This window comes from Crassostrea angulata, chromosome 4 (assembly GCF_025612915.1).
Source record: "Crassostrea angulata isolate pt1a10 chromosome 4, ASM2561291v2, whole genome shotgun sequence".
Taxonomy (NCBI): domain Eukaryota; kingdom Metazoa; phylum Mollusca; class Bivalvia; order Ostreida; family Ostreidae; genus Magallana; species Magallana angulata.
The window spans coordinates 51673395-51690843 of NC_069114.1; the positions used below are offsets into that span (position 1 = coordinate 51673395).

The 17449-nt window shown below is 31.0% G+C and overlaps 1 protein-coding gene across 1 annotated transcript; it reads right to left on the reverse strand.

Annotated features, from left to right (window-relative positions):
* Positions 1 to 3622: 3622 nt before the first annotated feature.
* Positions 3623 to 14798, reverse strand: LOC128182323 (uncharacterized). The gene is made up of 4 exons (XM_052850907.1): positions 14744 to 14798; positions 13956 to 14134; positions 5608 to 5981; positions 3623 to 4514 (listed from the first exon to the last, which is right to left on the reverse strand). The coding sequence occupies exons 1-4, from the start codon at positions 14796 to 14798 to the stop codon at positions 3623 to 3625; spliced, it is 1500 nt and encodes a 499-aa protein (XP_052706867.1).
* Positions 14799 to 17449: the final 2651 nt, after the last annotated feature.

Consider the following 17449-nt stretch of genomic DNA (forward strand, 5'->3'; position numbering starts at 1 on the left):
TTTATGTACACAACTCAGATTGCTGTTGACAAAGTTGATAACCTTCATAAATAAAAATAATTTACATAATATACAGAAGTCCATGCTATGAAAGTGTTAAATATAAAGTGTTCACTCAAAACCAACAAGATTTTTTATACAAATAAAATATCTACATAAATATAATACAAAAAACCTGTAAACTTATTATATTTGGCGTGTACGATATATGGCGGAAAATACTTTTTAAACAAGTTGGCGTGGATTTGAATTTGTGTATTCCTGTACATGACTATTATTATACATGTATGCATGTCATTTAGCGATGTACTTGGAAGCCAAAACAGCCAGCTAGAATACACAGCCAAATGTTATACGTTTACAGTAATCATCTTCGTATTGCAAAAAAACGGCCAAGCATTGACATCTGAAGCATACAATAATTGCAATGTTAAAGAAAGTCTAAGCAACCTAATCTTAATGCCAACCCACTAAACACGGACTAAACGCCAAGTATGTTCCTTATGTTACATTAAGCGCAATAGAACCTTAAACAAACGTACTGCACTATGATAATTTACGGGACAATAAACGAAACACCGAGCGAGAGAATGAACGAGACGGGAAACGGGGACAGGGGCCCACCTATCTACCCAGGGAAGTGAGCTGACTCTAGCCTTAGAAAACTTTTCACGACTTCTAGACCAAGGCAAATCCTGACTTTATATATACTGCGCTCTGGGGGTGTGTTTCTCTTAAGCCATAGGAACGACTTTATGTACTTATAACTCAAACCAGCGTACTGTGGAATCATCAATGTTTGTGTGGTACCAATGTTCGTCGCTTTCGTGAATTATCCTTACCCACGAATTCACATTCCGACGAACGTATATACAAGCATTTGTTTAATATCTTTTCACGGAACAGAGCTTGCTACCAAAGAAATTACGTCCCAACGAACCAGGAACATTTTAGCTGCCCACTAACATTGACCCCCATGAATACAATTGATTCCACAGAATTCTCAAATCATTATGAACAACACTGGCATTTTCACAATATAAAATAAACGATTACAATCAACCATATTTGTCGTTACGGTTTGCTTATGCTATAGATGAAAAGACGCTTGACACGCGACTATGCTGAATATAACCCTATCACAGTTGTTCTTCCCACAGGATGAAACTCTGCCATTCAGTCAACTGAATGATAACTGAATTGCCTGGAAAGGTGACTAAATGGCATAGCTCTGCCATTCAGGTACATTTTAGTTACCTTTCAATCATATTTTAGTTGACGGAATGACAGAGTTTCATCCTGTGTCCATTCTTGTGTGGAACAGGCACGGTGTACAAACATCCTTAAAGATGTACTGTTCGTTAGGAAAATGTCGGACTATAACCGGCAACAAATTGTTTTATTGATATATTCAATGTTTAAATATAATGTATATGTACATATAAATAATATTCCTTAGAAAGGTTACAATGTAATTTAAACAAGTGTTGATATGTAATATATATGAAAAGATTTATTTTAATAGAGAGAAAAGTTTAAAGATACAAAATAGAAATGAGACAGAGACATTAAGAACGGAACATAGATCGTGATGAACGTTCCAAACTTTTAAACATCACATGTACTTTCTAATAAGTTTCAAAAAGATAATAATTACAATTTTTTAGAAGCAATTTTTTTTCTATAAATTGTTTTCTAATTTAAATTTCTTAATGATATTTACATTTAACATTTAACCTTGATGTTTCCTTTTGCTTTGCAGAATATATTGTTTTGTGAAGTTAATAATTAAATTATCGAGCCACTGGATATTCCTATTATTTTAATTTTCAAAAAAGATTGAATATTTATGAACATATGTTTGTAGTTGTTAAAAATCAGTTAAATTTCTTCTTAATACAAACATATTTAAAAAATGAATTATTTTTTGACATATCATTTAATATATTTAATATATATTGAAGTTAACCTTAAACAAAACTGCACTTATAGGAAATCCAGAATAAATTTTTCAGATTGTGTTTTCCCCTAAAACATTTTTGGCGGTACTATAATATAGAAGTTAAGAGTTTGTTTGTTTGTAAATAAATTTGGCATATCTTCTGTTGTTTTTATTTCAATTATTCATAAAGATAATCATTTGGCACGCAATGCAAAAATATTGAATGATCCTTTAAAACTAGAAAGACACCACATTTTTTAAAAATCTTATTCATTGAACTCATATAAATTCAATGCCAGCAGATTAATGTCAATATAAGTAGTTTAATACTATAAATTTGTTTGCGTTTTCATAATCTTTCATTTTTTTTTTGTTAAACTAAAAATTGGGTACTGATCTGAAACAAATAGAGGATATTCAGACTGAAATAGTTTTGAAAAATGTTTCTAAAAACTTAGTGCCTGGTGTCTTCTTAGTGCCATTGCCAATCATGAATTGTATTTTGATTTTTAAAGAGTTATCTTTTAATAATTTTTAGCAATTAAGAATATCTCAATGATAGTGTAAATGTTTTGGGATTTTTCTTGATTTTTCTAAAGATATTCAATGGTCATTTACTTAGAAAATAGATCATTGACGTAGTTTTTCTAAAGTGAAAAATAACACTACAATCACAGGTTTATAACATACAGTAGATTGTCTTTTATTATAATTATTCAATGGATTTGTTTTGCACAATGAGTAAACATCATTCGTTACGTAACTTTAAAATACAAAACCTATACGGGAAGGCAATAAATTGAAAACTTTTTACATTAATATAAATACAGTGAGTATTCAAGCTACATGTAGGTTACCTCTATAAAAATGATCTTTCCCGACAATCCCATTGAGAGTCTGATTTTTAGTTTATAATGTGCTCTAACATTTCTAAATTTTACAGATTATTTTAAACTAATTTAAAAATAAAATAGGTGTTTGTTTTTTAAAAAATTACGAGTCGAAACACTGATTACACAAGCTATAGACTACACAAGCGATAGACTACATGTACACATGATTACAATTGCTTTAGGTATAAGTATTTATATTAACATTTTTTCAGCGGCTCTGTGATACATGTAACACTATAAATTGCTTTTTGTACTTTCCAATAAATATTAATGCCGTGAAGTTGGGGCGCAACCAGCGTTCGTACAATTGCTGAACATTATATGAATTCATTCTTTGAATATTAGAATGTGAAAATTTCGGTCGGAGCTTGAGCAAATCTATTCTAAAGCGTTTGATGCTTTATTGGATATGGACAGGCCCCGACCAAAATAATATTCAAAGAATGATTCCTTATTCCTTATACACATTCAGAAATTTTAAGTAAAACCAGAAACAAACGGGAATTTACAGTGTGTATTATCATTAGATTAGATCTTTATCCGAAACTTTTATCTTTAGATGGAGATCAAGATTATACAAGGTTAATTCACATACATTTTCCCACTTTTTCCCATTAAGTAAATGAAGAGATGTTCACTGATATATATTGTTATCGTATATCGATTTTTCAGTATCTAATATGGTACTTAAATATGTACCTTTTGTTGAAATTAGATACACTCAAAATGCACAACGAATAACTTGTTTTGTTGTTCGACTTAAAAAGATAAATTTACAAGACTCAAATTAATGGTTAAAAAAATCCAGATTTTGTATATCCGGTATGTTGTGCTGTAAGTTCTCGCAACCCTCAATGAACGGAAAACAGATAACATCAGCATTGGGTATTGGTATGTTTACTTTTCCCTGCACCATAGCCAACACCTCCAATCGTTTTTCTTCTGGATCAAGAGAATGTTGAAATACCAGTGATCCTGAGTCCCCTTTCTCTGCAAAAGGTATAGAATCTCTTCCCGTGATAAAGATGACAGTACTTTGTTCAGAAAATCGTCCGATTTGTTGCGTTCTAACGTCTCTCACTATTCCGGTTGTAAGCCCAGTTCTTGCACCTCTCTTGTGAACAATGTCACCCTTTACTAAAAACCGATGAGATATTACCGCACGTGAAGGCAGTTCTGAAGTATCAATGAGAAGTTTTTCGCACTTTTCGTCGACTATGGATCGCGTGGCGTCATCAATACGAACTACTGATATATCATCATGCAATTTTCTCATTCTATTATTTGGTTGTTTAATTTCTTGTCCAAGCCTCACCACTGAATTCTCTATTAAGCTATAAAACGTATCCCTTTTTTCTAAAGCGTGTTTACAGGTGACTGCTACCATTAAATTGTTATTGTTTGCCAGCATTAGACTTCCTGTTGTTGCAAAGCATTCGTCGGTTTTAAAAGCTGGGACTCCATTATCAGCGTACACGAATTTAGCTCCATGAAGAGGTACTCCTGTTTTGCTCAATTCGGTTATCCCGAGTCTGTCTTCAACGATTATAACTATTCGTTTGTTCTCGTGAACTGGCCATGAGAACAAAGCCTTTAGTTTTTCCTTCACAATTTCGGTTTTGGTAACAACATAAAATGTATTGCCATCAAATCGACTGTAGAGAATTTCTTCACCAAAACTGATATGAAAAAAAAAGTTTTTAAGCTTATCCAGATACAAAAGTGACTGACCAAAAATTAGCCAATTAGATCAATATTTTGATAGGTTTTTATAAAAGTTTTTTTTTTTGTTGAATTGTATTGCATTTTTTTAGTTTTGAATGGTGCGTAAAATATAAATTGTAACTGTATAAAAATGTATGAGTACGATAGATTTCCTTACTACATGAAAATAAGTCGTGTTCAGTTAATTTTGATTCAAACAGGTAATATCACTTGATATGATTGTGTGCACAATTATATGAAAAGTATAAAATTTAAAAAGTCATTCAAATCTAAATGTAAAAAGTAATTGTTACTTGTATTTCGTTAGGATTAAGGTTATTTTAAGCCAAATATATTTCAAATTCTACAACAGTTATTGCCTAGATCAAAGAGATGCCGCGGACATTATTCTCCAATATACCACGGACGTCATCAATAAATTATCAGATCTTAAACACATACCAAACTGGAGTCGATCATGAGTCTATAACTTAAACAATTTCTCTTTAAAAAAAGTCATTGATGACGGGCTATTGTTCTTTCCAGCGATGTGTATTCCTTAAATGTTTATTTCAAAGAGCTAATCGCGGCTGTTCCAAGACACCCCCCCCAACACATTTTCACTGCTTGTTCGTCCAAATTAAAAAAAAACAAATTGATACGTTAATAATCGAATTCAATAATCTTAATTAATAAAAATTCAATTCATTAATAATCTAAGCGTGCATTTCATTCATCGAAAAATATATGTATATCGTTTGCATTCGATTCCGAGCAATATTCTGCGATCAATGTACTTGTAAACAAACATGCCGATGTATTACTAACAAAACCTTTGGGGTTACGCGGAACAGCCGTCTCAACTAATCAGATTCATCTCTCTTGAAAATATGACCTACTTCCTCTCTCTGTAAATAAACCGATAAGCTGATAGTCGGACCTCTTAGTAGAATAGAAATAGAGTTCTTGTTATATTGAATGTTGCAGAATAACCTTGGAGGTTTTTCTGGAACATTCATGAAAACTCAAACTTTATGTCCTAAATATTTAGTAAATTAAATTTCAAACCTTTGGATGAACACCTTGACATCATCATTCACTAACTCCCCTTCCTCATGAGCCTCTGAAAGACATTCTGGATAGCATGCCGCTTGTTTCAATCGTCTTAGAATGGCATTTACTTCAACTAAACTTGATTTAACGTCATGCTTCCGAGAGTACTCATACAATTTGAATATAACTTGTTTCAGAAAAACAGTCAGTCTTTTTTCAAGACTACATGTCACTCTATTGATAATTTTTGAGTAGTTTCCATCCAAGTTACAAAATTCAACATCTGAAATCCCAAATTTTGAAATTTCTTCAAACAACATATCTCTGTGTAATGGACATTCAGTATTCATCACGACTAAGATGGTACCATTTTCAAATAGAAGGCCGATCTAAAATTTAAAAAAGTATGTACCTTAGTTATACTTTAACTATTGAACATTTTGTATTTTCAAAACATTATGCTTTCCAAGCAAATGAGTTTCAAATTTGATACTTAACTTTAACGATTATAACAACAGAATATCAAAATCCTTTATAAAGTTACAGTGTTTGGATTTTATTTTGGTATTGATATTTAAAACACATTAAAATTGATGCTTGCACATCTAAATATATTATTTTATCTTTTGTCAGAGTCACACACGTTTGATTTTCTCTTAATGAAAAGAAAAGTAAGCAGGTTCACATACCCCGCTCTCCCCCAATTAATTGACAATGATACACATTATATGAATTGAACATCTACACATTGTATCTTATTAATCTACGAAGTTTCAACAAAACCCTTGCAGTGGTTAAAGAAGAGTTGCGCTTACAGATTGTTTATTACTATATTCGATATAACTTGAGTTAAAAATGGCCGAAATTCGGAGATATAAAATGGAATCCGAATACCCTGGTAATATGTACAAATGCGTCCTATATGTAACATAGCAAAATATCTGTTTAAAATGTATCTTCATGGTAATATTTAGATCATATTAAGTAAATTTAACAGATTCAGAAAGGGCGGAGGAAGCAAAGCGAGTAGCGTTAATTTTACTTAATATAAACTTACTTACTTAAAACATTACCCTCTTTTTCATTGGCTAATCAAAAGCTCTGCGCCAATCAGACATAATGTCTTTTTTGTTTACGGCTTCCTTAGGTGTCTTAGCTGTCAATCAAAATGTGACGTTGCTGTCAACTAAGAAAAATTCTTAAGGATTAAAAGCATCACTTAATAGAACATTTAGTGACTGCTGATTAGATACAAAAGTGAGTTATGTTCTAAACTGTATTTTTTGTGATATAGAAAATAGTGTGTGTTACTAAAAGTTTTAGTCAAGTCATTGATTTGTCAAAGTTTGGTGAGCGATTGGTCAATTTTTCATGTGACTTGACTGACCGGATAGACTGGTTTGACTGTGAGGGTGTTTTTCATTGTGCTGAGAGACCGGATAGAGGAATATGTTCATATTTGTCAGATGGAATTTTTAGTATTTCAAAATCTGGCATGTTTGGTTTTAGTTTATATAATTATCTATTCCAGTGAGTTCAGTAATTAAGATTTGTATTTAATAATAGTTGCTTGGTAGTTTTTAACAAATTGACAGTTTCTTATTGTCATTTTTTCATGGTTTATTTATTTACAACAGCATTGCACCTACCTGGCTAAAACTTTCGGTCAAAAGCATTGTCAGCGCGTGATTTCCAAAATTGTGGAAAGTCATTATTTCAATACATTATTTGTAAAAAAAAAATTGTAAAAAACGCATTTTTAGTATCTTATACATGTAAATAGGTTGAGCAGAGATCACTTGGAGTCAATTTGATATGCAAATATATGGAGAAATATACATGTGTTGTAGAGTATATATATATATATATATATATATATATATATATATATATATATATATATATATATATATATATATATATATATATATATATATATATAAAACACAGAATTTTTGGTATTTAATGTTTATGGTTCATACACACTCCTTGCAGCAACTAAAGAGAAATTGTGCTAACAAACTGTTCTAATGCTATATTTGATAGAGGACAAAAAATCTATGATCAAAATGGCCGACGTTCCGAGAAAAATGGCTGAATCAAAATTTACTGGTAAAAAATACATGAACACATCGTGTCCTCTTTATTTACGATGTTTCAAAAAATTATGTACATTTGTTTAAAAGGAGTTGCGCTTACAAACTATTCTTTTCTATATTCAAAATATGGCCAAATGTTTAAGTAGAAAAAAACTTAAAAAACAGAAAAATATGGAACTGGAATTCATTGTAACATGCATATCAACACATAATGTCTGAAATACCTACAAGATTTCTCGAAATGCCGCGCAGCGTTTAAAGAGTTGCGCTTACAAAAAAGCCCCGATGGACTAAGTGACTGACTGACGCAGGTGAAAAAGCTTTAGGGTATAAGTAGCTGTTCGCCAGTAGTGGCTTGTTAATTTTTTTTTCAGTAATTAAAAGAGGGTTTTCAAAAATTTCTAATATGGACACGTTGATTAGGATAACTAATTTGTGACCTCAATATCGTGTTTAGCTATTGTAATTATTGTTAATTGTGTTATCATGTTTATTATATTATATATAATCTCTATCGTCCATGACACATAAGGCTGAGATGCAATCCTGACAGTTGTATGTTTAAGTCTTTTTTCAAAATACTTTATTGAGTTAGAAATATTTACCTTTTTTATTTCTTGACATGCTTTAAATACGTCGCATGCAAAGAAGTAAACAAGCAGGTATTCAGCATGTTTCGAATCCTCTAAAGCTTAAAAGCAAAAGTGCAATTGTTAAACAAATTAAAGCGATCACTTTTTTAAAATCAAAGTACTGAAGAACTGACGGGAGTTGATTTTGTCGATGTTTATTTATTTTAAAATCAATGATATGTTATTTTGCATGACAAGTACATGTTTACGTAGTTTCGAATTTGAATTACGCATATTTTTATAATATTAATTTTTGAACTTTTTCGACTAGAATGTCGGGAAACCTCCATATGAATTATGTTAAATAATATTTAAAGATAAAATTAATTCAATCAAACTATGTATCAGTGGTAGAAATATTTCTCGAAAATTGTATGATCCAAGCAATATTGAACTCTAGTCTCGTTCAACCAAACGCTCGGCTGACACCGTAAATCTCCGACAAGGGTTTACGGAGACAGCCGAGCGTCGAGTTGAACGAGACTATATTGAACTCTGGCGTAGGAATACATACGACTACATTAAATATTTAAATTGTTCGTACAATTTAAAATCTGACTATTTTTAAGGTATTTGTAAAAAAGTTTCTTCAAAAACAGTGCTTTAGCATACATTACATCATATTCATCAATTATTTTCAAGAACTAAGTCTTGTCAGGAGCAATGATTTGTGCTGAGGTCCAAACACTGTTTCACTTTCGGTTTGTCCGAGTGACTGCATAGGAGAGTTGATTAAAAATCAACTCCCAAAAATGTACTGTATATATGCTAATCTTCGCAATAATCCAATTTTCGCTATTGTCAATAATCTTTGCAATATCACTCTGTAGATAATAATAAATTCATTACATAGCATTTAAAGCATACCCTTTCACACGATAAAATACTTTTTGCTAAAGAAAAAGAGTTTCCGACATTATCATAAATTTATTCAACTTTTACCACAATATGAAGACATTCCATTAATTTCCATAAGAACGACGGACCCAATTCGTTTTGCGAAGATATATTACGCACCTAAAGGAAGTGATTGTTGCGAACATCGAATTCTCTATATTATATTTCGTAACAGATACAAAATCGCAATGAAAAGTCGTTTATGACGCAATACTGTAAACCACCATTTTTTTTCGCAACGACTTTATTTCGTGATTTACTGGAAACAAACTGGTTTTCAATGACTAATTTTCGTGAGTAATCCTTATAAAGACCTGTGTTGTTAGAACAACCTAACGACAAAAACTTGTTCGTTGCAAGAAACATTCGCAACGACGATGCTCTCGAACCTCGCAATAAAGTCGGTTCACAGTATATGGCTAGTCTACATCATCAATACACACTTAATGTAGTGCAAGTAGTGGTTGACCCTGTTATAATTTAGCAATAAACATTATCTAACATGTACAACATTCTTTAGGGAAAGCCACAGCACTGTAGTAAGTTTGACATTACATCATATAACTATCTACATATATTAAGTGAGCAGAGTTGAGCAAATCATTTACATTCCAATCTGCTTCAATACCTTTAATGGAAATAGAGTAAAACTGTCCTTGTGCTTAAGTTTTGAGGCATTTTATCATTAAAAAATGTTTTGCACACTCAGGAAGTTTTTAAGTTTTATAATTCAACTTCCAAATGAAATACCTAAACTTTTTCTTAGAGTTTTGGCAGTACTAATCATGAAAAATTGAGGAAAACTAAACGGTAAACCGCACTTTGGCATGTGCCCCCTTGAATACGAAGACAATGACATGGTCATTTTTAAATTGAATTAAGAGCCATTCTCTGTAAGTATTTATACATTTGTATAGGAGGTTCGGCACGCATAGGCATCGAATTTTCTCAAATTTTATTATGATGCATAGTATCATATACCTATCTAAAAACACCAAAAATTGGTTGCAAGGCAACATCGTTACCATGGAAACACATACCCATCATTCATAGGACGTAATGGTCTTGATTTTGACTGAAAAACACACTTTTTCTGTTTAAAATTTTATTTCAGTTAGATTGGTTGTGATAAATCTTCATCAAACTATCAAAGCACAACATTTTATTTATTGAATAATACATTTAGCAAATAAAAGTATTAATTTCTCTTTATTGTACCAAGGGCTTAAAAGTACTTGGTTAATGACTTTGTAAAAAACCTAAAAGTGAGTCATTTTTAGCTCACTGAGAGAAAGTCAAGGGGGCTTATGATCTTCCCCCGGCGTCGGCGTTGGCACCGGTGTCGGCGTGGTTAAAGTTTTTGTTGCAGGTCCTGTATCAAAGTTATTACTTGTTCTATCTTCACCTTGTATGGATGATGCATCTGAAACTACTTATGGACTTGAAAGACTTGGATGCTAAATCATGGTCCAAAATTTCAGATGCTGGAGGAGGCTAAGGATTTGGAACAGGTTAAAGTTTTTGTTGCAGGTGCCCTTTGATAGCAATATCTAAGTAACTGCTGGTCCTAACTTCACCAAACTTGCATGGATGGTTTGTCTTATGATACTGATGCACCAGACAGCTTGAGTGCTGAATCTGAGCTATAGGTTTCGGATGCTGGAGGAGATTTAGTTTTTGTTGCAGGAACCCTCTGATGATTATATCTTAGTCTAATGATACTGATGCTCCATACAAGCTTGAAACTGAGTCAAAGGTGTCGGTTGCTGGATAAGCCATTAAGGTAAAGTATGTTTGAACAGGTCACATGTTTAATAGATAATAGTATTATTTCAAACTTGCATAGTTTATTAAACTATAATATGAATAAATCGCAGAGGTAACTTCAGATGCAGAGGTTGATCTCCATTATCAAGGATGCTAAAAATATATCTTAGTTATGACTAGTCCTAACTTCACCAAACTTGAATGGAAGTTGTGTCTTATGCATCTGATGCCCATGACAGGCATGGATGCTGAATCTGAGCCTTAGTTTCGGATGCTGGAGGAGGTTAAGGTTTCTTAATATAGCAGGAAACTTAAAAGAAAGTAACAAAATTCTCTGCTCAAAAAATTTAGAAACTACCTCTGACTGTTGATTGTATCCCCCACATGCATGAATGCATTCTACATAAATGTACAATATGCAACAAACAGTTGTAATATTTTAAAAATGAAGTCATGTACGTATAAGCATATGTGAAAAGTATGCCAAAAGTCTGGTTTTAACTATTAATTTTCCAACTTACAAAGTATACATTTGTGTGTTTGTGTGTATTTTTCAAGCTTTTGTGGTGAGGGAGGGGTTTGTTTAATTAAGGAAATAATTTTCATATTATTATATATTCCAGAATATGTAACAGCTATGTTTTTGCCTACAGTTTTCCTTGCTTACAGATTTAATAAGTTTGGGTTCTTTGTGTGCATTGATTTTTTAGTTTGATTTTATACAGAGGTTGGGGGTACTAAAAGGGAAACAACTGATAATATTTTTACAAATTTAGATTATGATTGAAAGAAACATGAACAACACATACATGTAAAATAAGTTCCAATGGAACACTGTATTTAATATAACTGATTAATTCTTTGTAATTTATCATTTTCTTAGTCATTTATGCGCATGCATAACTGATATTAATCAAACTACAGACCTGAAGTAACAAAGATTAATTAAGTCCAACTTCACTATATAATCATGATAAGGCATTGGATAGAATTTCAGAAACACTAATAATGGTTCAAATTAGAGGTGTAGTGACAATATCTATGGGTCATAATAAAAATAAGGATAAAATCTTCAAGATTTTGGGAAAACACTTATTGTTGACATGATGGTTCAACACTTCTCTTTTTCATCTCTCAGCACAAAAGAGTTCTACATAGCAAAGGGAGATAATTCATTTTCCAAAAATGTAATCATTTTTAACTAATTATTTCACCACCATAAAGATAGATTCCCCATCAGGTTTTTGCATTTTGAGATAGCCGAAGGTTTAATGATTATAATTCTATGCTTGTATAACGTTGAGCTTGCTGCATTTTTTTATTACTCTGCAGTACAAATGGTCAATTTTGATAAAAATTGAAGTTTGGGTCTAGTTTCCATGGAACTGGTCAGTATATAGATAATTTGACAGGTGATTTTTAGATAGTATAATAAGGTCTACATTTTGGAAAATGTTCGGCAAAATCGGTTTCTATGCGTGCCGAAAACGTTTAGGTGCTTACAGAGAATGGCTCTTAATTCATAGTTTTCATATAGATATCTGATTTCAATTTAAATAGAAAATCTATTGCATATTTTTTTTTAAAATATTTTTTCTCTCACAAGAATGTTTTTCTCCATTGTATTCAATCCAAAAAGGGAAGTAATCAAAACATTTGTTTTGCAGTTGTCCCTTCTAAAAATCTTTTTTAATATTTTTTTTTTAGTTTTTGATTGATTTTGAAACATCATTTGGATACATCTACATCTTTAGTAAATCTTGTTCATGTAAACTATTGAATGAAAATTACTAAAGAGATTGTAGAAATGAATTTGGTCCGTCGTTTTCTAAAGCTACATGTAACATGAATTCATAAATACACAATATTTCCCTTTTATCTCCGACTACCGCCATTTTAGTAACACTCGATTTTTATCGCTACACACCCACTATATAAGGCTGGGAGCACTATTCATTATTCACCGCATTCCGGTATTTCATACACCTGGATACGTTGCATTGGAAGTTTTGAACAAAAATGATATGACGATGATTGATCTGGCAAGGAATTTCCAATGAACGACGAAACAATACAGAGTGAAACCCAGGCACATACACTTAAAAATCATCGATAATTGTCGGCTGTATTCCTGTGTATGTCAAAACATCGCACATTTGCAAACCACACTGTGGCAGATCGAGCAATGTTAATGATTGCATGGATTTTAGAAACAAAGCTATTTTGTAGAGATCGATGGAAACGAGGTTACGTTGTTACTTTCTTGGATTTACAATTATTTATATACTGTGTTAGATGTAGTGCCGCCGGGGTCTTCAAAGAGATGCAAACGTTTTGCACTCTGTATGAACGATACACATGTTCAATGTGCAAGTAAAATAAGGCAGAACTATCTGTGCAAAATAATACGGATACCTTGGAAATTCTTTCAAAGAATAAATTTATTTAGTTTTTTATTGATTGTGGTTTCCTTTATTCTTTATTGCAAATATTTTATTACAATGTGTAGTTTTTGCATTTAGAAGTCCGTGCAACCTCATTCAAGAAACGAATTGACTTATTTTTATTATTCAACATTTGTCAAATCTTAACGTCTATTTGCATTATAAGTAAGTTCCCGGTAAATATATTCACTCCTTACGTAATCTTTCAATATTATTTCATCGCAAGCATATATTTTGATACAAACTCCCACTGTCTTGGATCCGCCAAAGCGTGCATTCCATTTTACTCTCTTTTTTGCTATATCGGGCTAGTTTATTGAAAATGAAAGGTTTTTGATTAATTTCACAATAATTACTTATATCGAGTATAATTTGATTATAGCTTACGGACATCATCTCATATGTGTCAAAATATCAAATGTATAAGCAGTTACAATGGTGCAGGCATTTCGTAGTTTATTGGCAAAAAATCGTAAATTATAAGTATAGACGTTTAAACATTTAAAGATTAAATACTCACCTACAGTAGAATCCCCAAACAACTTTAGTGTATCTTTGTCGTTAATGTCTCCTCCTAGAATAACAGAAGTATCTCGAAAAAGACATCCCTGAAATATTGGGTCCCTAGGAAATCCATCAATGCACCAGTCAAGTAAAGATCGGTGGTATTGGTATCTCGGCAAAGCATTAAAATCATTCAAAACTGTGCAAAAAGAATTAATATAATAGTCCATTGAAGGCATCTAAAAAAACACAATTTAAACAATTGGTTGAAAAAGCGTGAAATATTCATTTTGTTCTCAACTCAAATTCAATTTAATAAAATCTGATATTTAATATCTTAACTTTTTTGGTATAAATACATATTTTGACAAGTTGACAATTAAACAATATTTACAATGTCTGATTTAAAATATATTTCAATTGCAATAGTTCAGTGTGATCAAACCATATTGTTATTTAAACATTAAATAAGCCGAATCTAACGCTACATTAAACCAAATACAAAGTTTGTCAATGTGATGAGATGTATTAAAGAAATCCATGTGAAATATTATTTATTGGTTTTCTCTGGGTACTTGGGCTATCTAGTTTTTAGGAAAAGGGGTTATTTTCTTATATATATCTAAAACGATTCTCGTTTGTATGGATTTTCGGATAAAAATCAGGAGAAATAGCATGGCAAAAGATACATAACCCCAAATTTGTTTACATAATGAGGAATATGACGTTAACAAAATATTTATTAATTTCTTTACTTTCCTTGCTAATGAACAAATGTTATTTATTTAAAAAAAATAAACAATAATACCACCTTTCCACATTTGATCCGAGAAAAGATAATTGACGAAAAACGCTATTGCCATGCTATTTCGCGAATATTTTTTCAATGTTTACATGTTTCATACTTTATGAAACTGAAGATTACAATGAAACCGGTAGCGTTTTTAATTGGCTTTCTGTTATTTGTCATATTTATATATATGAATCAAATTATTTTATATATATATATATATATATATATATATATATATATATATATATATATATATATATATATATATATATATATATATATATAAATATATATATATATATATATATATATATATATATATTTATTCATATATATGAATCAAATTTGTTTTATCGAAGTTTGTAAATAATCGTACAGTTTTACAGCAATTTACTTCAAATCTTGTTGAGAACTCCACAAAACTTATCTACATATTAGATATGGCTATTACAAAGCGCCTTTAAGACGGAGGGTCCATGAGCCTCGTTCTATATTATTATCGACCATCTTGCATGTGACGTCGATAATGAACTTGATAGATTTAAAGGAAACCACCTAGCGGCAAAATTTGCAATATTCGTTTAGGATTCATATTTCAACATTATTATTGAAAAAAAAAATAACTTAGTTACAAAAACAAAATAAATTTAACTAAACATATTGAAACTAGTGAGCATTATTTCTCTCGTAAATTTGGTTCATTACGTAACATTCACAAGAAGAATTTAATGAATATCGATGATTTTTTGGTTCACAAGCAATGGTGTGTAATTGTAATGTTGCCTTAATTTTTTACAGCCTCCTAATGTAATGAAAAAATGACAATAAAAAAAGGTGCATAGGAGGAGTGAGTATCCTCTGCGAACCGGTCACACCCGCCGTGTGCTCTTTGTCGTGATCGGAGAAATAAAACCGGACAAGTTCGTAGACAATTAGGTGATTAACTATGGTCTAACAATTAGTATGAAAAACGTCAGTCAGCATGCGACCCAATGAAAGATTGTATTTGCTGACAATGTCGTTGTACCGACCATAGAACGTGCGAAAAGATGACTTCAAACGAGACTGTTGACGGATCTATATCTAAAGATCTAAACTGTATATTGAAAACGATCCAATGGCAAAATGGTGTTTTTATTCCACCTGTAGATTTACATTAAAATTCCTTCACCAGATATTTAGATCACACTTGTATTTTGTGACATTTATCTCTTTTAACCCATTTCTTGTCAAATCTGTCAAATTTGTGGTGCTTTAAATCTATTGCAGAAAGCGATGCTGACATATTTACAAGCAATGTGCTAACGTTGTTGATCAAAAGGCTGCGCTAGCAATTTCTAATGCATAAACCATCTAAAAATACTGTCTATATATATATATATATATATATATATATATATATATATATATATATATATATATATATATATATATATATATATATATATATTATATATATCAGGATATAAAAATACTGATATTACGATGATTGAGACCTTTTATATTTTAAAAAATCATAAATATTTGCCCCAAAAAATGCAATAAAATTGTCATTTCATATTATTTGCGCAAAATGAGCTTAAGTGTTACATGTACTCAAAATAAATATTTTATCTATATTCACCAAACATTTCCAAGCAGGGAGAAAGATGAAAAAAAGAGCTGAATTGATTTTTAAGAGTAAATTTTAGTATATATTGTAATCTATGAAACATCATTGTAACTGTTAAATTATTTTCGTTTTGTAAAATATATTTGTGCATTCCATATAAAAGCACTGATAACAAACGTAAGATTCTCAAAGAAGTTTCAATCCTGTAGTAGTTGGTATTAAAAAGTCTTTATACTCCAAGTATTTACAATTTTATTTAGACAATTCGGTTAATGATAATGACCTAACAATACGTATGAAAAACGCATTCGACCTAGCGGCAGATTGTATTTGCTTACAATGTCATTGTATCGACCATAACACTTACAATATTATGACTTCAATCGAGAATGTTGAAAATCTTGTTTTATCAATTTGTTTGTTAGTAGCTTGTTTTTCTTAAGAAATTGATCCGACGTAGACCAAGTCCTTGCGTTTTGAATCAACAGATAGACAAACACTCCATATTAAGGTGAATAAGATATATTGCTTCATATATCACTTGCTGGATAAATCAAGTTTCGATGAAAGCAAAAACATGACTCAAGCCATGTTTACATGACAATGGGAGTTTAATCGCTGTATCTCGCATGTAACTTGACACATGACATTCAATATGCGATCACTAGTACATTCGATAGCTTTAATAATGCATTGTAATAATTGAAACTAGAAAAACTTATTGTGAAAATGTTAAGCTACTATCTTTAAAAAAAAGATTACCAGATTCAAAACATATGTTTTATCATAAAGAAATTTTTTATGAAAACATTTAAAAAGTTGTGTACAGATTAAGATCATGATTTAAATAAAAAACCAGTTATGTTATGACGAATAAGATTTGTTACACTTAATTCCAGAATTTATCAAATTTAATATTATTGATGGGTTTGAAAAATATTCTAAAATATTTAATTATATTTAATAACATATAATTATTAGATTTTAAATGAATAAAAATTGTGCATGTTTCGTTTTTACCTTTGAACTCCATCTCATCATTCTTCTTCTTGTTAGAAATACCCCCCTGCTAACACAAATCATTTATCTAAGTTCATAAATTATATCTT